Here is a 16,057-nt window from a genome sequence, read left to right on the forward strand (position 1 = left end):
ATAAACAATGGAAAATGGAAATTATATTTTACGGTAAAATTTTATTTTCCAATTATTTATACACCTGACCAAAAAATATATTTTACACCAAAACAATAGAGTGTTTGACAAATATACATCTCACCGTTCATACTCTATATAGGGATGTAAATGAATAGTCAAAATTCGTTTTTGTATCCGTGTCCATATTCGTTCAGCACTATTCGAAACTGTCTGAAAGCTAAATGGATATGGATACAGATAGGCTATAGCTAATCGAAAAGCTATATTTACATGTAAACGAATAAAATATCCGATCCGTATCTGTGTCCGTATCCGTTTAACATTATCTGAATCCGTCCGAAAGCTAATCGAATGCGGATATAGCACTATCCGAGCCGAATCCAATCCGTTTACATCCCTAACTCTATATAGAGCCTGGATCAGCTCACGGTGCGTGAACTTTTCACATATGGTTTCATGACGACACATATTCTTTTGCTTTCATAAACACCCCTTCACAGTGCCATTAAGAGTGTTTAGAGGGACATTTATGAAAGAATAAGACGTATTGCCACGTAAGTAAAGAGTTATTACACTCCACATAAGGAAAGAATTATTATAACGTTACTAAATTTACCACAAAATAATTATACCATCACTAATGAGAGGATTTAAATATCATCCTTTGTTGTAATTAAGAAGCAACACATGGCCAATAAGCCCCAGTTTAACTTTCTTTATTTTTTTCACCTACACCCTCTGCCCTGCAAAGTATAGTTAGGGGTGTAAATGAATAACCGAAATCCGTTTCCGTATCCGTTTAGTACTATCCGAATCAGTCCGAAAGCTAAACGGATGCGGATACGGATAGGCTATAGCTATCTGAAAAGCTATATTTACATGTAAACGGACAAAATATCCGATCCGTATCCGTGCTCGTATCCGTTTAGTACTATCCGAATCCGTCCGATAGCTAATCGGATGCGGATGCGGATATAGCACTATCCGAGCCGAATCCGATCCGTTTACAGCCCTAAGTACGGTTGTTGTCTTTCGTTCATTCCATTACATGGGAGCGTAGAAATTTTATCCTCCTAGGAGTTATTGTATGTTATGGAAAAAAGTTTTATACAACGCCAGCTTAAAGATAAAATTGCAAAACCTCTCACATATCACTGTTAATGTGAGGAGGTAATTGTCATAAATGCCCCTCCCATTTTGCTAGATTCCAAAGGGTTCCCTTATTCGCCTGAAACTGCACTCAGGCAGGGTTGGGAACCCTCTCCCATATGTTTTTATTATAAGGAAACCATATTTGATTGGGTGTCCACACTATGATCTAAGCTCCCATTGGCCATAGGCCCATAGCCACCTGCGGCTATTAGCCCACCTCAATGCTTGAAGTGGGTCCCATTTTTTCATTGCCAAATAGATCAATTTTTTTATAAGCAAATTAATTTTGATTGGGTGTCCAAGTAGGGGTAAGACGGTCATTCATTGTCTCGCTGTGTCTCGGCAGTACCGTCCTGCCAGGCAGCTCGGCAGTAGAGAATCCAAATTGTCTATTCTTCCATTGGTCAAAGCCACGAAAGGCAGTCAGACCCACTTCAATGCTTGAATCGGTTACCATATTTTCATTGCCAAACAGATTTCGAACTAATTAGGAAGCAGAATCAGGAAGACAGACATTGAGAGCCCTTTTCATGGTTTACAGAACCATTTCCATTGCTTGTAGCTTCTGTTCTTGGTACTTATTTTATGATCTAGTTTCTGTTGATGCTTGAAATCTTGATAGCTAGGCTGTTTCAACTTTGAAAATTGTTTGGTCTTTGCTTTCTCATGGCCTATTGGCAGAAGAGGCCATTGTGGGTTTGTAACCTATTACTCTTGTTATTCTTCATTGTCTTCAGAGTTTCAGCCTCCAAACCAAAAGTGGTAAGTCCAGAACTCAATTTGATTTTCCTTTTGAGGGTTATAAATTTAATTTGATTTTACTTGTTGGTTGATCTTAATTTTGGTTAGTGAAACCTGCTTGTGACATTACAAATTATTCAAATCTGAAACTTTGCTTCTATGGTTTAGTTATTCTATGAGCCATTTGATGAGCCATTCGAGGGACGATGGATTGTGTCTGAGAAGAATGAATATGATGGTATATGTTTCCAATTCAATCATCTGCTTCAGTTTCTTCTATCTGATTTTCTTTTCTCACCATTGTTCATATAAACCATACAGTGTAAAAACTTATTGGATGGCCTTTCAGGGGAATGGAAGCGTGAGAAGAGCGAAGGGCATGGCGATTACGGTCTTGTCACCAGCCAGAAGGCAAAGAGATATGCCATATCAAGACAGTTAACCAAGCCTGTAAAGATAAAAGAAGCATCAGTTGTAGTGTTTCAATTCGAAACGCGTTATCAAAGAGGGCTGGAGTGTGGAGGTTCCTACATTAAGTTTCTTGGTCCTCAGAAACCTGAGTGGACTCCAAAGGAATTTGACAGTGAATCTCCTTACTCCATCATGTTTGGGCCTGATAAATGTGGTGACAAGAGCAAAGTACATTTCATATTGAAACACAAAAGTCCTGCTACTGGGAAGTTCCTTGAGCATCATTTGAGTGAAACCTCAGCAGCTCCTTCAGACAACCTCACTCATATATACACAGCAGTTCTCAAACCCAAAGAGAATGAACTTTTAATTCTGATTGATGGGGAACCAATGCACAAAGCAAACTTCACTTCCGACTATGGATTCGAACCGCCAATCATCCCGCCAGTCACAATTCCAGATCCTGATGACAAGAAGCCAAAGAAATGGGATGACAGAGCTAAGATCCCAGGTATCAATGCTGTTAAACCGGACGATTGGGATGAAGATGCCGTGAAGCCAGAGGAGTGGTTGGATGATGAGGCTCAGGAGATTGATGATCCTACTGCTTGCAAACCAGAGGAATGGGATGATGAAGAAGATGGGGAGTGGGTGGCTCCAAAGATTAGAAACCCGAAATGTGAAACTGCACCAGGTTGTGGTGAATGGACAAGGCCAAAGAAACCAAATCCTGCTTACAGGGGGAAGTGGTCTCCTCCTATGATTGATAACTCGAACTACATGGGTGTCTGGGTACCTAGGGACATACCAAATCCTGAGTACTTCCAGGCCAAGAGTCCCAATTTCGAACCTGTTACAGCCATTGGTATAGAGATTTGGACAATGCAAGAAGGAGTATTGTTCGATAACATATTGATTGCAAATGATGAGAATTTGGCTAAAGAATACTTAGAGAGGACATGGAGACCCAAGTTTGAGGCTGAGATGAGGGAGGGGCAGGGTGAGGGCAGGGCGAATGGCTTAAAGGTGGCTCTTCCTTCTGGCTTTCTAACATGATCCTCTACAATTTTACTTACATTATTCCATCAATAACTTTTTCTTTTTCTTTCTTGGCAGAAAACAATTGGAATCCTTCTTTCCATTGTGCTGGTTTTTGTCTCCATGAATTGGAGAAATCTTCTTGGACAGAAGAGAGCAACTGTGAGTTAAAAAACTTAAATATTGCTTTGAAAAGAAAAACTGAACTTCGAGTTAGACAAAATTCTCATGGGTCTATCTTGTTTTTTTTTCCCCAGGTTGAAGTCAAAGGAGAAAAGGGTGAGAAGAATGACAAAAATGAAAAGAGCACTTAGAAAGAGGATAACAACATTAAGCAGACTTGCTACAAGAAAAGCAATAAAAAAATGTATGAAGGGATGAATATTTATGCAGCTTGACTAGGGCTTCAGATCTGTATAAGTATTACTTGTCAAGTGTTTATAGATAGTTTATATCATCATAATTCAAAAACCCTGGCTTCCCTTGTTTCTCAGTAGTTTTAGAGAGATTGTTGCATTACTTGGGATTGGAAAGCTAAGGTTTTCAAAACATGATCCCACCTGAATTTTTTAGGTTTTAGGCCCCTCACCTTTTTTAATTTCAAGGATTTTGTACATTGAAAATGGATGATCAGGTGCAAATGGAATGTAAGTGTTTGGAGAACCTGATTGGGTTGATATTAAACCTCTTTAGTCTTCCAGGTGTGATCATGGTTAGCAGTGCAACAATGGAAAAACTTGAAAACTTGCATTCCATTTATGTGCAGTCATGGTTGTCCAAACAAAATCCCGTCGTCCGACCTGGAATCATTCCTAGTGATTTTCATTCTACTGTCTCACCACCATTCCCAATGATTCAGATTCAGTGTATAAAAAAAGGGCATAACAAGTGCACGAGGCTCTCGCACTGCGGGGTCTGGGGAGGGTCATAATGTATGCAGCCTTACCCCTGCTTTCGCACAGAGGCTGTTTCCAGACTTGAACCCGTGACCACTTGGTCACAATGGAGCAACCTTACCATTGCACCAAGGCTCGCCGTCTAGATTCAGTATATATATCAGTAAAATTAATTTCCATCTGCATACTCCAATGGTCCATGAAAGTTGAAATTCGAAAACACTCTTGAAATAACCCAAAAAAGTATATATATTAGTTCAGAGCTCCTCCATCCTTCTTGTAATTCGCAAAAAATATATACTATTTTAAGTATAATTTTGAATCAGTATGTGCCCATTCAAAGTAGTGAGCCTGAATTTGAGCAACCATGGACATGCATGAATAAGAGCAGTTGGAATAGAACTTAGATTGTGAAGACAACCAAAGGAAAGGCAAAAACCCAAACACAAATTTGATCCAACAACTTCCAAACATCTCACTTAATCCCTATAAGATTCATCATAACCAATAATCAAACAAACAAAAAGATAAGAAACACTTATTTCATTGATGCTAACAATTGAGATGCAAGTGAAGTAGTAGACTAGTTGTATACTAGTATAGATGATGAAGATGATGATGATAATGGTATATATTTCTTTCTCTATTTCTTATCACCAAAAGTCATGGCCTGAGAGACCTTCTGAAAAGCAGATCTAGAGGAGATGTTATCCCACCAAGCCTTGACATGAGGACGGGAGTTGATGAGTGATGCCCATGGAGTCTTCATGAAGTAATGGGTATAAGAGAGATGGTGCAGATCGGCAAGACTGTAGAAGTCGCCGGCCAAGTACTTGCTCTGACACAGCCTTGTTTCATACACATCCAATACCTTCCCAAACTTCTCCACCCCAGCCTCAATCACCTTCTCATCTGGTGTCTTGCCGTGCATTGGAGCCAAGAAGTACTCAGAGATGATTGGGGTAATGGCAGGGGAGTATTGCTGTGATTCCACCTCTACCCACACACCTACCATCGCCTGTTCCTTCAAATCATCTCCTTTCAGCCTCAACAGATCCTCACCCTTCTCCTTGTACTTCTTCGACACATACATCGTTATTGCTCTTGATTCGAATAGCGTCAGATCACCATCTTCCAGTACTGGAATCTGACCAAATGGCTGCAAAAACCCAACAAAAATTAACAATTAACCCTTATCAGGTACAGGGGAGGGAAAGAAGAAGAGATTGAGATTATATACATTCTTAGAGAGGAAAGGAGTTTGCTTGTGCTCGCCGACGGAGAGATTGACAGGGGCGAGCTCAAACTCTAAGCCCTTCTCGTGTAGACATGTTAGCACACGCGCGGTACAGGTTGACATGGGAATTCCATGGATCTTCAGTGCCATCGGTGGATTGATTGATTGATTGATGAAGATGAATTTGATCAAACTCTCTAAAAGACCTCCAATTTCTCTGCAAGTTACTTTGAACGAGACTACGGGAGGTCTTTATATACAGGGTAAAGCGCCAAATGCGGCTATCTTCCCTTCATTTCTCCATATTTTATTGCAGAAGAAAGACTGAGATTTCTCTGAGGCTCAGTATTAGTAATTATAAAATGGGTATCTTCACGTGATAGATCGAAGAAATCGAGAAGTCAAGAACATCAAATATTATTCAATGCTAGATATTGCGACGATTTTTACAGTTGAACGTTCTGTAAGTTGTCGTCAAGGGTTGATTTCCTTCTTTCTTTATAAAGTATGGTTTTGTCGTCAAGGGTTTGATTACATGGCCCTGATGTGGACTTCTCAGTTCGGGCGTTGGGACAAGGTCCAAGAACCCAGAAGAACATGGAATTAAGAAGATAAGATTTCCCAAAATCTATATTTTTTAAGTTCTTTATTCAATAGATCTGAGAATTTTTGCTAAAAAAGATGAATTTCATTGATTTTCGGTATTTTAGTAGCTAAAAGAAGGAAGAATGGGAACACATGAAGATTAAACATGAATAATCCTAGATGATTCAAAAAAGGATTGCAGGAAATGAAATTGGTCTCCACCACCGATTTGATCTATTTGATTTAGATTCCTCAAACCATGGTTGAGACTTTGGAAATTAGAACACTGACTTACCACATGATTCAAGTTGAACCCCTGTTGAATAGTCAATTCAATTCAATATATATCATCCACAACTGTGCCATTGTAATACAGAATTGATTCTATCTCTCGATATCAGGGATCTTCGTCTCTGCTTAACCTGGGTTTTTCTGCAACTAACAAAACACAATTGCTATGGGTATTTTTTTGATAAAAACACAATTGCCATGGTTAGCAGTTGTTTTGTGTTAGTTGCAGAGATGCCCAGGAGTAATGTAGGTATTCACGGAGGACCTCCCAGTCCCCTCCCTCCCCTGTCTTTGGATAAGTTTTATAGGGTAGATTTGAAACACTGTAGAAGGTAAAAGGGTTTTTATTATGTGCGTCCTACTCTAGTGTTAAAGGGTTTGATTTAACGTGTTCCATCAGTTTTGGAGTTTTTGACATATCGGTCAAGTACCTAACATCATGGAAAAAAAACTCGGTCGAAGTTGATCGAAATCACCGAGTTATCTTGGTTTCGCAATGAAACTTAGTGGGAATTTAAAAAGTTCCAGGTTTCGGTTGGTATCGACTGGTTTTGACATGTTTCGACCATATTTCGATAGTTTTCCTTGTGCTAGCATACATGAACTCAGTTTTTGGTTAGTCGAAACCTAGTTGAAACCCGAGTTTTAGAATCTTGCCTAATATTTGGTATCTACTGGACACCACGTCAGGGGTTCGAGTAACAGAAAGGGCTACCTGGAATAAAGTGAAAGCTGTTAAGAAAAAATTACCTGCCGCCAGACAAAAACCCTAGAGCAGAATAGAACCGTTGAAAAAGACTACCTATGGCCAAAGTAAAAACTACCTAGAGTGAGAGCTGTTGAGAATGATGGATGCGGAAGTGTAGTGGACTGTTATGTGTCTAATGGGTCATACTCTAGTATATGAGCGTTAGATTGGGCCAACCTAGTATAAAATAGGTTAAATGCGTTCCTTACGCTTCCAAACTTTTGACGTATCCATCAAGTACCTAACAGTTTCTTTTAAATTTCACTTTAGAACTCATTCTTAATTTCTTATACTTAACTTGCTCCACAATCAACATCCCATCGTCTATAGAGAGAGCTGTCTCATGGAAAACAATTCCATTGGTCTAGATTCTTGAGTCAAGTCACAACAACACAAGTACACAACCCAACTCAATTAGGCAATTTATTTATATGTAATTTACAATTAAGAATCTTGTGTTTTCTGTGCTGTTACTGATGTAAGCATACATGACTTTCTGTGTATCCTCCTCTTCGTTCATGACTCCTGTGACTTTGGGACCTGTGAACCACCTTTTCTTGAGCTGTTCGAGCTTTGAGTTTGACTGGTCTTTCTACCAAGCTTGATTAAATTAAATTAGTAACTAGAACCAGATGTATAATATGGGTATCAGTTCATCACAAGGTGCTAATTATTATTTATGGTTTCTAATGAAACAATTGTTTAATCGTGTACTGAAATTTTTGCTTCTAATTTAATCCAACAATAGTAACAGTACAGCTTCTCGTTTTTCGTTTTTCTATTAATAGCTGAGATTTTACATTAGTAGTAGAAGTCAGAACCTGTCCATAATTGATTATTTATGTGTTTCTCTTAATTTTTTTAGTTGAGATTTTTTATCGAACTCATCCGATCATAAAATGCTCTATATTAGGGTCTAACCCATGGTTTAAGTGCACGGTATTGGATCGGAGATGAGTCACCTTGCATGCAAAATGATCTTATTCGAATGGTATCGTATCAATATCGGCTGAAAAATAGTATGGCCAGGCGATTGGACAACTGAGTTTGATCCCAATTCTGGTAAATCCGAAACGGCTGATTCAAGTCAAGAAACCCTAAAATCTGTGAGTTTTCAGATCTAAAGGACGGTTTTTGATCCCGTTTTCACCCAATTCTGATCGGATTTAGATTAGAATCAACAGGGACCGATGCCATGAGAATTCAGATCCCGGTAATAAGAATGAAAACGTCTGATTTTCTACCTTGGAATATCAAATCTTACTGCAAATTAAGAAGTCAAAATCTGCCGACCTTCAATTACAAATGGACAAACAAGACATGCATGAACCAAACACTCGAGAAATGTATGTTAAAGGATCACAGAGAAGAAAGAGAAGACCGCTGCACACTTGGAAAATTCCGCCTTTGCATGGGGTGCAACGATCATTTCAATCCACCCTTTGTGTTTGGGTGCATAATGGCAGCGCACCGCACACGCCTAGGTAGCGTTTTTTCTCTCATATATAGTTATATTACATGACATAATATGTACTTTTGCGCTAATGAAACCTTGCTTTGCATATGATTTAAGCTAGAAAAGGTTCCTTACCCAAAAAAATGAAAAGCTAGAAAAGGTTAATGACATTTGCAAGGTCTCAAATTGTAATTGTTTATGTTTTTTATTTTCTTTGGGACCCAATTCCCCTTTACCCATGGTGAAGAGAAAATATATTCACCGATGGGATCTTTTCTTTATACATTCATATTATTTTTTTTTGGTAATTTTACATTTTTTATATTTATTTAAAAAATTCATCTCATTTTAACACATGACACACTTTATATGGCAAGGAAGGTGGTTGCTCTCACATTCATTGTGCTTTCTCACACCATTTTCATTCAATATTTAGAAAAGCATTTTAAGTGAAAGATTTCACCTTTTACCTGCATCGTGTAGTGTAAATTACTATAAAAATATCATGTTATGAGTGACATTTTCTTTAGAAAATAATACTATAATGTTGAATTCATGAGTTTTATGCAAATGTAATTTTTTCTCAAGAAATTTTATGTTGTGAGATGTATAATTTGAATTTTATATGTCTCTCTATAATTTGAGAAATTGGAGGAAATTGAAAGAATATTGATGAGACAAAAACTCCTAGAGCTTAACGTCAATACTAAACTTGTAGATCAACAAATCCATCAACATACATTTGAAGATTTAATGATTACATAGAGGAGAGGGTGATAATTGTTTCTACATACCTTCAATTACAAAGGCAGCGGTAACCTTCAATTATAGCATCAGTGGTAACCTTGATTACCGAGAGAGGGATAGACTGGCTCGATCTCTAACAATGCTAACTGTCTGTGCCTACGTCCTATTCATTGACGGATTCTGTAATGCAACAAGTATCATAAAAATAAGCTTATTAGAAAAATATTTTTTTCTGCTTTGCTTTTTCCGTGGATTTATTTATTGCCTACTTTGGCTGGCTGTATATTTCTCTGATAGATTCATGGATGTTTGAGGAATTAGGTAATTGTGGTTGAATAAAGTTCCATTTTAATTTTCAAGTCTGGGTTTCTATGCAGTTCTAAGACGGGTGTAGACATTTCCTTTTTAACTGTATTAACTTGGCGAAGAAAGAGGTGTTGGGACAATTTGCCCTTTTCCTTCTCTAATTTTTCATTTTGGAATTCAGTAGCTTGTAGGCAAGCTCAGAAGTGAGGTATGAAAGAAAAAATTTCCTATCTATTCGATCTGTTCTTTTTTCTCCCCACAAGTTGTATTGGATGTAGAAACCATATTAGAAATTGTTTTTCTCAAAGCTCTAGGACATTGTGGGAGAAGAACAGCTACAGCTTCATATGTTTTTTTTAGGAAGAGGTGGGCTTCTTTGATATGGAATGAAAATGCTTTTAGGCACGAATGCTTATTTGATGACTTGTAACAGAATTTGGATCATTGCAATCTGGGATAGGAAATATGTAATTTACATCGTTAGATGTTCTTTCCCGTAAAACAAGGGATATCTGACTAGTGAGATATTGCTTCCCGAGCCCCTACCCCACCTTCTTTTCACGAATTTTTTTCATGTGCGGTTCCCTTAAGGGTGTCAATTGGGACGGTTTCCGGTATTTGGGACGGGACGTTACCGGTATCGGTACCAAAAGTGCTAATCCCAGTACCGTCCCATTTAGTTAACGGGACCAAACCTAGATCCTAGTCCCGATTACTAGCGGGACGGGACAGTACCAGTTCTTAAACGATTCTCGACAATGTAGAAAAAGGGAGAAGAAGTTTAATTTGTTTCTAACAAGACGGGTTTATTAGTGTTGTGGAATTTTTTCACTATCATAAAATCTAAGTTGTCTACTGCTTTTTATAAAGCAACTTAAATTATGAAATCATAGTTTTACTTCTTCACACTCCCTAAGATCACATGTAATAAGCTTCCCATTTTTTTAAATCTAGAGAAGTCCTACAAAATGGAAGAATCCCGTTGTATTTCTTCTTTGACTTTCCCAAACAAAACTTTATTTATCACACATGTCACATGGTAGTATGGTACGAAGTATGAAGTGCAAAAAGGAAGAACCTGGTAGATGTAGTTAGTCGAGGGAGGAGGGAGGAGGGAAGAAGGAGGAGGGAGGAGGGAGGAGGGAGTAACACTGTAGCAGGTTATGTGAGGAGAGACTTCAAGCTATGGCTGTTGACCTATTGTTCTTCTTCATATGCAAAAGGTAATTAGTGAAACCCTAATGAGTCGTAATTCTAATACCTTTTCTTCTTCTTTTTTTTTTTTTAAAAAAAATATCTTATATACTGTTTCTTTTTAAACGGTACTAGTAGTTTCGGTACCATCCGGTACCTACTTGGTATTTCGGTATTGGTACCGTTGGGAGTCCCGTCCCAGAACCGTCCCGTCCCATTTATCATTCGGTACCAAAATCAGACACCAGTACCATCCCATTCACTAATGGGACGGTTTGATACCAGGTTTTAACGGGACGGTATTGGGATGGTTCCCGGGTCCGGTCCTAAATTGACACCCTTAGGTTCCCTAGTGCCTCTCACAAGAGGAGGGTGGACCCCACCCGGGACCCAACACTTTGCCCGGGTGGGGTTCACCCTCCTCTTATGAGAGGCACTAGGGAACCGCACCGATCAAAGAACCGTAGACGATGTGAACTCCCTTCGTCACCCTTCTCAAATTTTCCTGGTGGGTGTTGTATAGATTGTTAAATTGCATGCAGAATAAGTAGAACAGAAACGCAGATTGTAAACTAGAATCTCCAGATATTACGAATATATGCCTCTGAGGAGAAACAAAAGAATCTTCTTCTAAGATTTTAAAAAAAAAAAAACAATACAGTAGATCGGATTTTTTCTTGTTAAATTCACACAAGATAAAAAGAAAGTGATACAATGAGATTAAATTGAAAAAGCAATAATAAGACCAACAAAAGGATTAAAAAACCTAACAAAGGCTAAAAACTCATCTAAATCTAAACTCCATTCAAAACTCCTAGCTAGTTTAAGAACAAATAAAGCAAGAAGAAAAGAATCAAACTGAAACAACAGAACCCATATCACAACCCAATGAAACAGACAAAGAAAGATTAGGCATATGAGAGAGAGAACCCAATCTTCGAGGGGTTCGGAGGCGTCGGATTTGTTGATGAAGTTGCAGAGGCAAATGAGGGTGCTCTTGCGCTCGAAATTTCCGGCGGGTTCTCCGGCAAGAGGCAAAGAAGAGAGGTTCTCCGCGTGAAAGAGGCAAAGAGGGGAGGGGAAATCCTGAGAAATTAGGGTTGAGATGCTTGATTTTTGGATTTTCAAACCTAGCCGTTGGATTCACACATGACAAGTGTCGACCTCCCAGGGATGCAGTAGACGTGCACTAGGGTATCATGCACTGTATGAGTCGGTTGGAATAGCAAGGGTGTGTGGGTTTGAAGTTTGTGCTTTAATTTCACAAAAGACGATTGGGAAAGAGGGCTCCTACAGAGACTAATCTTCGCTGAAGAGTTGCTAGGCACTATGTTGTCCGCTGGAAACTTCTGTCTTCTTCACCTTGGCTGAAGATGGTGTATAGCAAAACCCTTGAGCGTTGCACCATATTTGAAAAGTGATTTGGGGATTTTAGGTTTGAGGATGTAATATGGTAAAAATGATATTTAGATTTTATCATTTTAGTTCAAAATATAATAAGGGTAAAATTGTCTTTTACATTTCAAAACTAATATCGCACTAACACCGTCAACCTTCATGAGTACGGATGTAATTGTTCAAACAACGGGGGTTAATTGACCCAAACTATAGGGGATGTCCATGTAATATTATGCATTTAATATATATATGTATGTATATATGGCACAATATTTTATTTCACACTAATTAAACCTTGTTTTGCACAGAGTTTAAGCTGGAAAAGGATAATGACATTTGCAAGGTCTCAAATTGTGATTGTTTGTGTTTTTTTATTTTCTTCGGGATCCAATTCCTCTTTACCCATGGTGAAGAGATCATATATTCATCGATGGGGTCTTTTCTATATACATTCATATTATTTTGGTAATTTTACATTTTTTCTTATATTAATTTCGAAAATTCATCGCATTTAACACATGACACACTTTATATGGCAAGGAAGATTGTTGCTCTCACATTCATTCTGCTTTCTCACACCATTTTCATTCAATGCTTAGAAATACATTTTAAGTGAAAGATTTCACCATTTACATGCATCCGCGTAGTGTAAATTACTATAAAAATATCATGTCATGAGTAATATTTCTTTATATGTTAAATTCATGAGTTTTATGCAAATGTAAAAATTTCTCAAGAAATTTCATGTTGTGAGATGTATAATTTGAATTTTATATGTCTCTATATTAAAAATTTGAGATATTGTAGGACATTGAAAGAATATTGTTGAGACAAAAACTTCTTAGAGCTTAACGTCAATACTAAATTTGTAGATAAACCAATCCATCAACATACAATTGAAGACTTAATGATTACACAAAGGCGGATGTAACCTTCAATTACAGAGTCAGAGGGTGATCATTGTTTCTACATACCTTCAATTACAAAGACAGAGGTAACCTTCCATTACAGAGCCAGATATAACCTTGATTACAGAGAGATGGACAAACTGACTCTCAAACAGTGCTAATTGTCTGTGCCATGATTCAAGGACCTTTATCCCTTTATCCGTTCCAGTACTGAAGGCGCTGCTGTGCGCATCGTGTGGCGCAGCAGCGCTGCAGTGCACAGCAACACGGATAAAAATTCCATGATTCAGTCTGTCATTTTGTTTGTTTCTTTTCTTTTTCTTTTTTTTTTTCTTTTCATTCTCTCTTTCTCTATTTAGGAATCCAAGTAAATGTCAGATTCTGTTATAAAACGAGTATCCTAAAAATGAGCAAATTAACAAAATCTTTCTTTTTTCTCTCTCTTCTCTCTTCACTTCCTCTCTCTTTGCGCAAAAGAACTAGTAATAAATGTTAAGAGTTTAGTACTATAAGTGATGAGCAGACCCTTCATTCAAACTTTTCTTTTGTTCTTAATTTAAGTTAGACAAACTATAAGTGATGAGCAGACCCTTCATTCAAACTTTTCTTTTGCTCTTAATTTAAGTTAGACAATGATATGCTGTGTAATCTCTTCTATTCTCCTCTCTAATGGGATGGGATGGGTTGGTGAAGAAGATATTTGTTGGAATTTTTCAAATAATAGATGTGGGACTTTATGGAGAAGTGTTTCCTTTGGTTTATATGTGACTGTGAATTATTATCATATGTTTTGTTTGGAAAAGATTCTACAGTACGCTTGCGAGTCAGGACTGTGACCGTTCGTGCGTGTGCGCGTGCATGAGGCGCTTTGATGACGTACTTTGCATTTCGCACGTACGCATCTGAACAGCCATACGAACCTATGGGTGTCCAATATATTAAAATCTCTGATAGCTTCACAGTGGTTACTGTCTCTGTAACCAGTAACAGTCCAGCCTGATTTATCTTGGGAGGTAGGTTTGCTACAACCCTTCGTAGAAATACGATAGTGTCAATACTGTCTTAAGAACAGAATGACCTCGTTCGACTCAGGCCATAATTCTGTCATCTTCTTTTTTATCCCAATTTTCTAACAATATTTATTCTTGTTTTCTTCATAAACCACATAGAGTAATTTGGATCCTTTGGTCTCTCTTTGATTCTGTTTCATCAGCTTTAATGATATGGAGTTCAAGGTCTAGCTAGCCTTCTCAATATCATATCTTCTGCTAAATTTAGTTCCACCGACTATATATAAGATTCACAGCCATGGTTCTAAGTATGGGTATCGTATCACCCGTATCGGGCGATAGGTATCAGTTTTACTAGTTGTTGATATTGATACTGTGTCGATACCGTATCGGTAGAACGATACGGACAAGGGGTAAAATTGTCAAAAAACTCATTTTTTAAGAAAATTCAAAGGTATTCTTATCCGATACAGCCGATCCAAGCCGATACCGTATCGATATCATATCAGTTTTACATGTTGCCAATATCCGTTCCGATACCGTGCACTAAAACCATGTTCACAGCACCTCACTTTCATCATCTGGGTTGACACTCATATTTGCCTCAAGGATTTTATTTGATTTAAGAAAACTGAGAGAATCTTAATTATTCATCTCATGTGTAGAACCTTTAAAGGCTTATTAGGTGACTCTTGATTTGGCTTCCTCAACCAAATGAATAATGACCATTTCTGCCTTGAATAGGAGCTAACCGGCATTCAAATGACGGGCAAATTTATCATTTAAATGACGTTTTCAGTTTCCTATTCCATAACAAAGAAATTCCGAAAAGAGAGGGATGGTTAGTCCTCTGTCAATGGAAATCACTCCCACCAGAAAAAATGATAAAACACATTATAAAAATCGGCCGAAAAGGTAGTATGGAGTTGACAAGTGGATCCAGATCCTCTAGTGCCGAGCTGTCCGGCAGGACCGTGCTGTCTGGACATGGTGAGGTGTGCAATGACCGTTTTACCCCCACTTAGGCAAGGCGCTTGGACAGGGGTGAGGCAGTCATTGCACGCCTCACCGTGTCTAGGCCGCAAGGTCTTGCCAAGCAGCTAGGCAGTAGAGGATCCAAATTGCTGACTGTACAATATAATAGAGGACAATTAGATGTGAGAGAATATGGATGGAGTTCCAAGGCTAGAGATTTGTAGATGGCGTTAGAATTATGTCATGCAAAGCCTGTGAAGCATTCAAATTATGAATATTAGTCCATCTCCATCCCCAGTTATAGGAAACTTTTAAATCTTGGAAAGCCTCTAGCTTCAGCTTCAATGGATTTGTTTGTCAATGATCGATTTGTTAATATTAAGGCTGTCAATGGATAGTCCAAAATTCATATTCAATCCGTGTTCGTATCCGTTTACAAGGATCCGTATTCGGGAATTCACTATCCAAAAACTATTTAAATCCGTCCGAAAACTAATCGAATACAAATATGATAATCTCTGTTTTCAACAGATTATTATTCGATTCGTTTGATTATCCGACGATATTAAAATATTCGTGTCCGTTTATCCGATTCGTTTAACTGTATTATAATAAACTTTCGGTTTATAACTTTATTTATTATATAAGTAGAACACCTAGTGGACATGACCATTTTATAAAATATCAAAGCTTTATCTATAAATATCAAATTTTACACTTCATCCATAACCCTGATTTCTTTTTGGTTTCTCATCTCATCCGCAGATCCACAGGAAAGGACAAAGGATATCTATAATCTCTCTATGTCTCTTCTTGCTTTGTTTTTCTCTTTTGAGTTCTATTCTTGGATGCCGATTTCTCGTTCAGTTGTTCTATGCATCAGAACACAAAGTAGTGAATGAATGTCCGATTCATAATACTACGCAACTTTTATTTGTTTGATTGCCTGATTTTATGAACA

At 38.0% G+C, this 16,057-nt stretch overlaps 1 protein-coding gene and 1 pseudogene across 1 annotated transcript; one reads left to right on the forward strand and one right to left on the reverse strand.

Moving 5' to 3' along the window:
• Window positions 1–7: 7 nt before the first annotated feature.
• On the forward strand, window positions 8–3,659 carry LOC122659511 (annotated as a pseudogene).
• Window positions 3,660–4,621: 962 nt separating this feature from the next.
• LOC122659804 (glutathione S-transferase F13-like) lies at window positions 4,622–5,704 on the reverse strand. Its single transcript, XM_043854937.1, has 2 exons — window positions 5,482–5,704; window positions 4,622–5,400 (listed from the first exon to the last, which is right to left on the reverse strand). The coding sequence occupies exons 1-2, from the start codon at window positions 5,626–5,628 to the stop codon at window positions 4,885–4,887; spliced, it is 663 nt and encodes a 220-aa protein (XP_043710872.1). The 5' UTR covers window positions 5,629–5,704; the 3' UTR covers window positions 4,622–4,884.
• Window positions 5,705–16,057: the final 10,353 nt, after the last annotated feature.

Source organism: Telopea speciosissima, chromosome 4 (assembly GCF_018873765.1).
Source record: "Telopea speciosissima isolate NSW1024214 ecotype Mountain lineage chromosome 4, Tspe_v1, whole genome shotgun sequence".
NCBI lineage: Eukaryota > Viridiplantae > Streptophyta > Magnoliopsida > Proteales > Proteaceae > Telopea > Telopea speciosissima.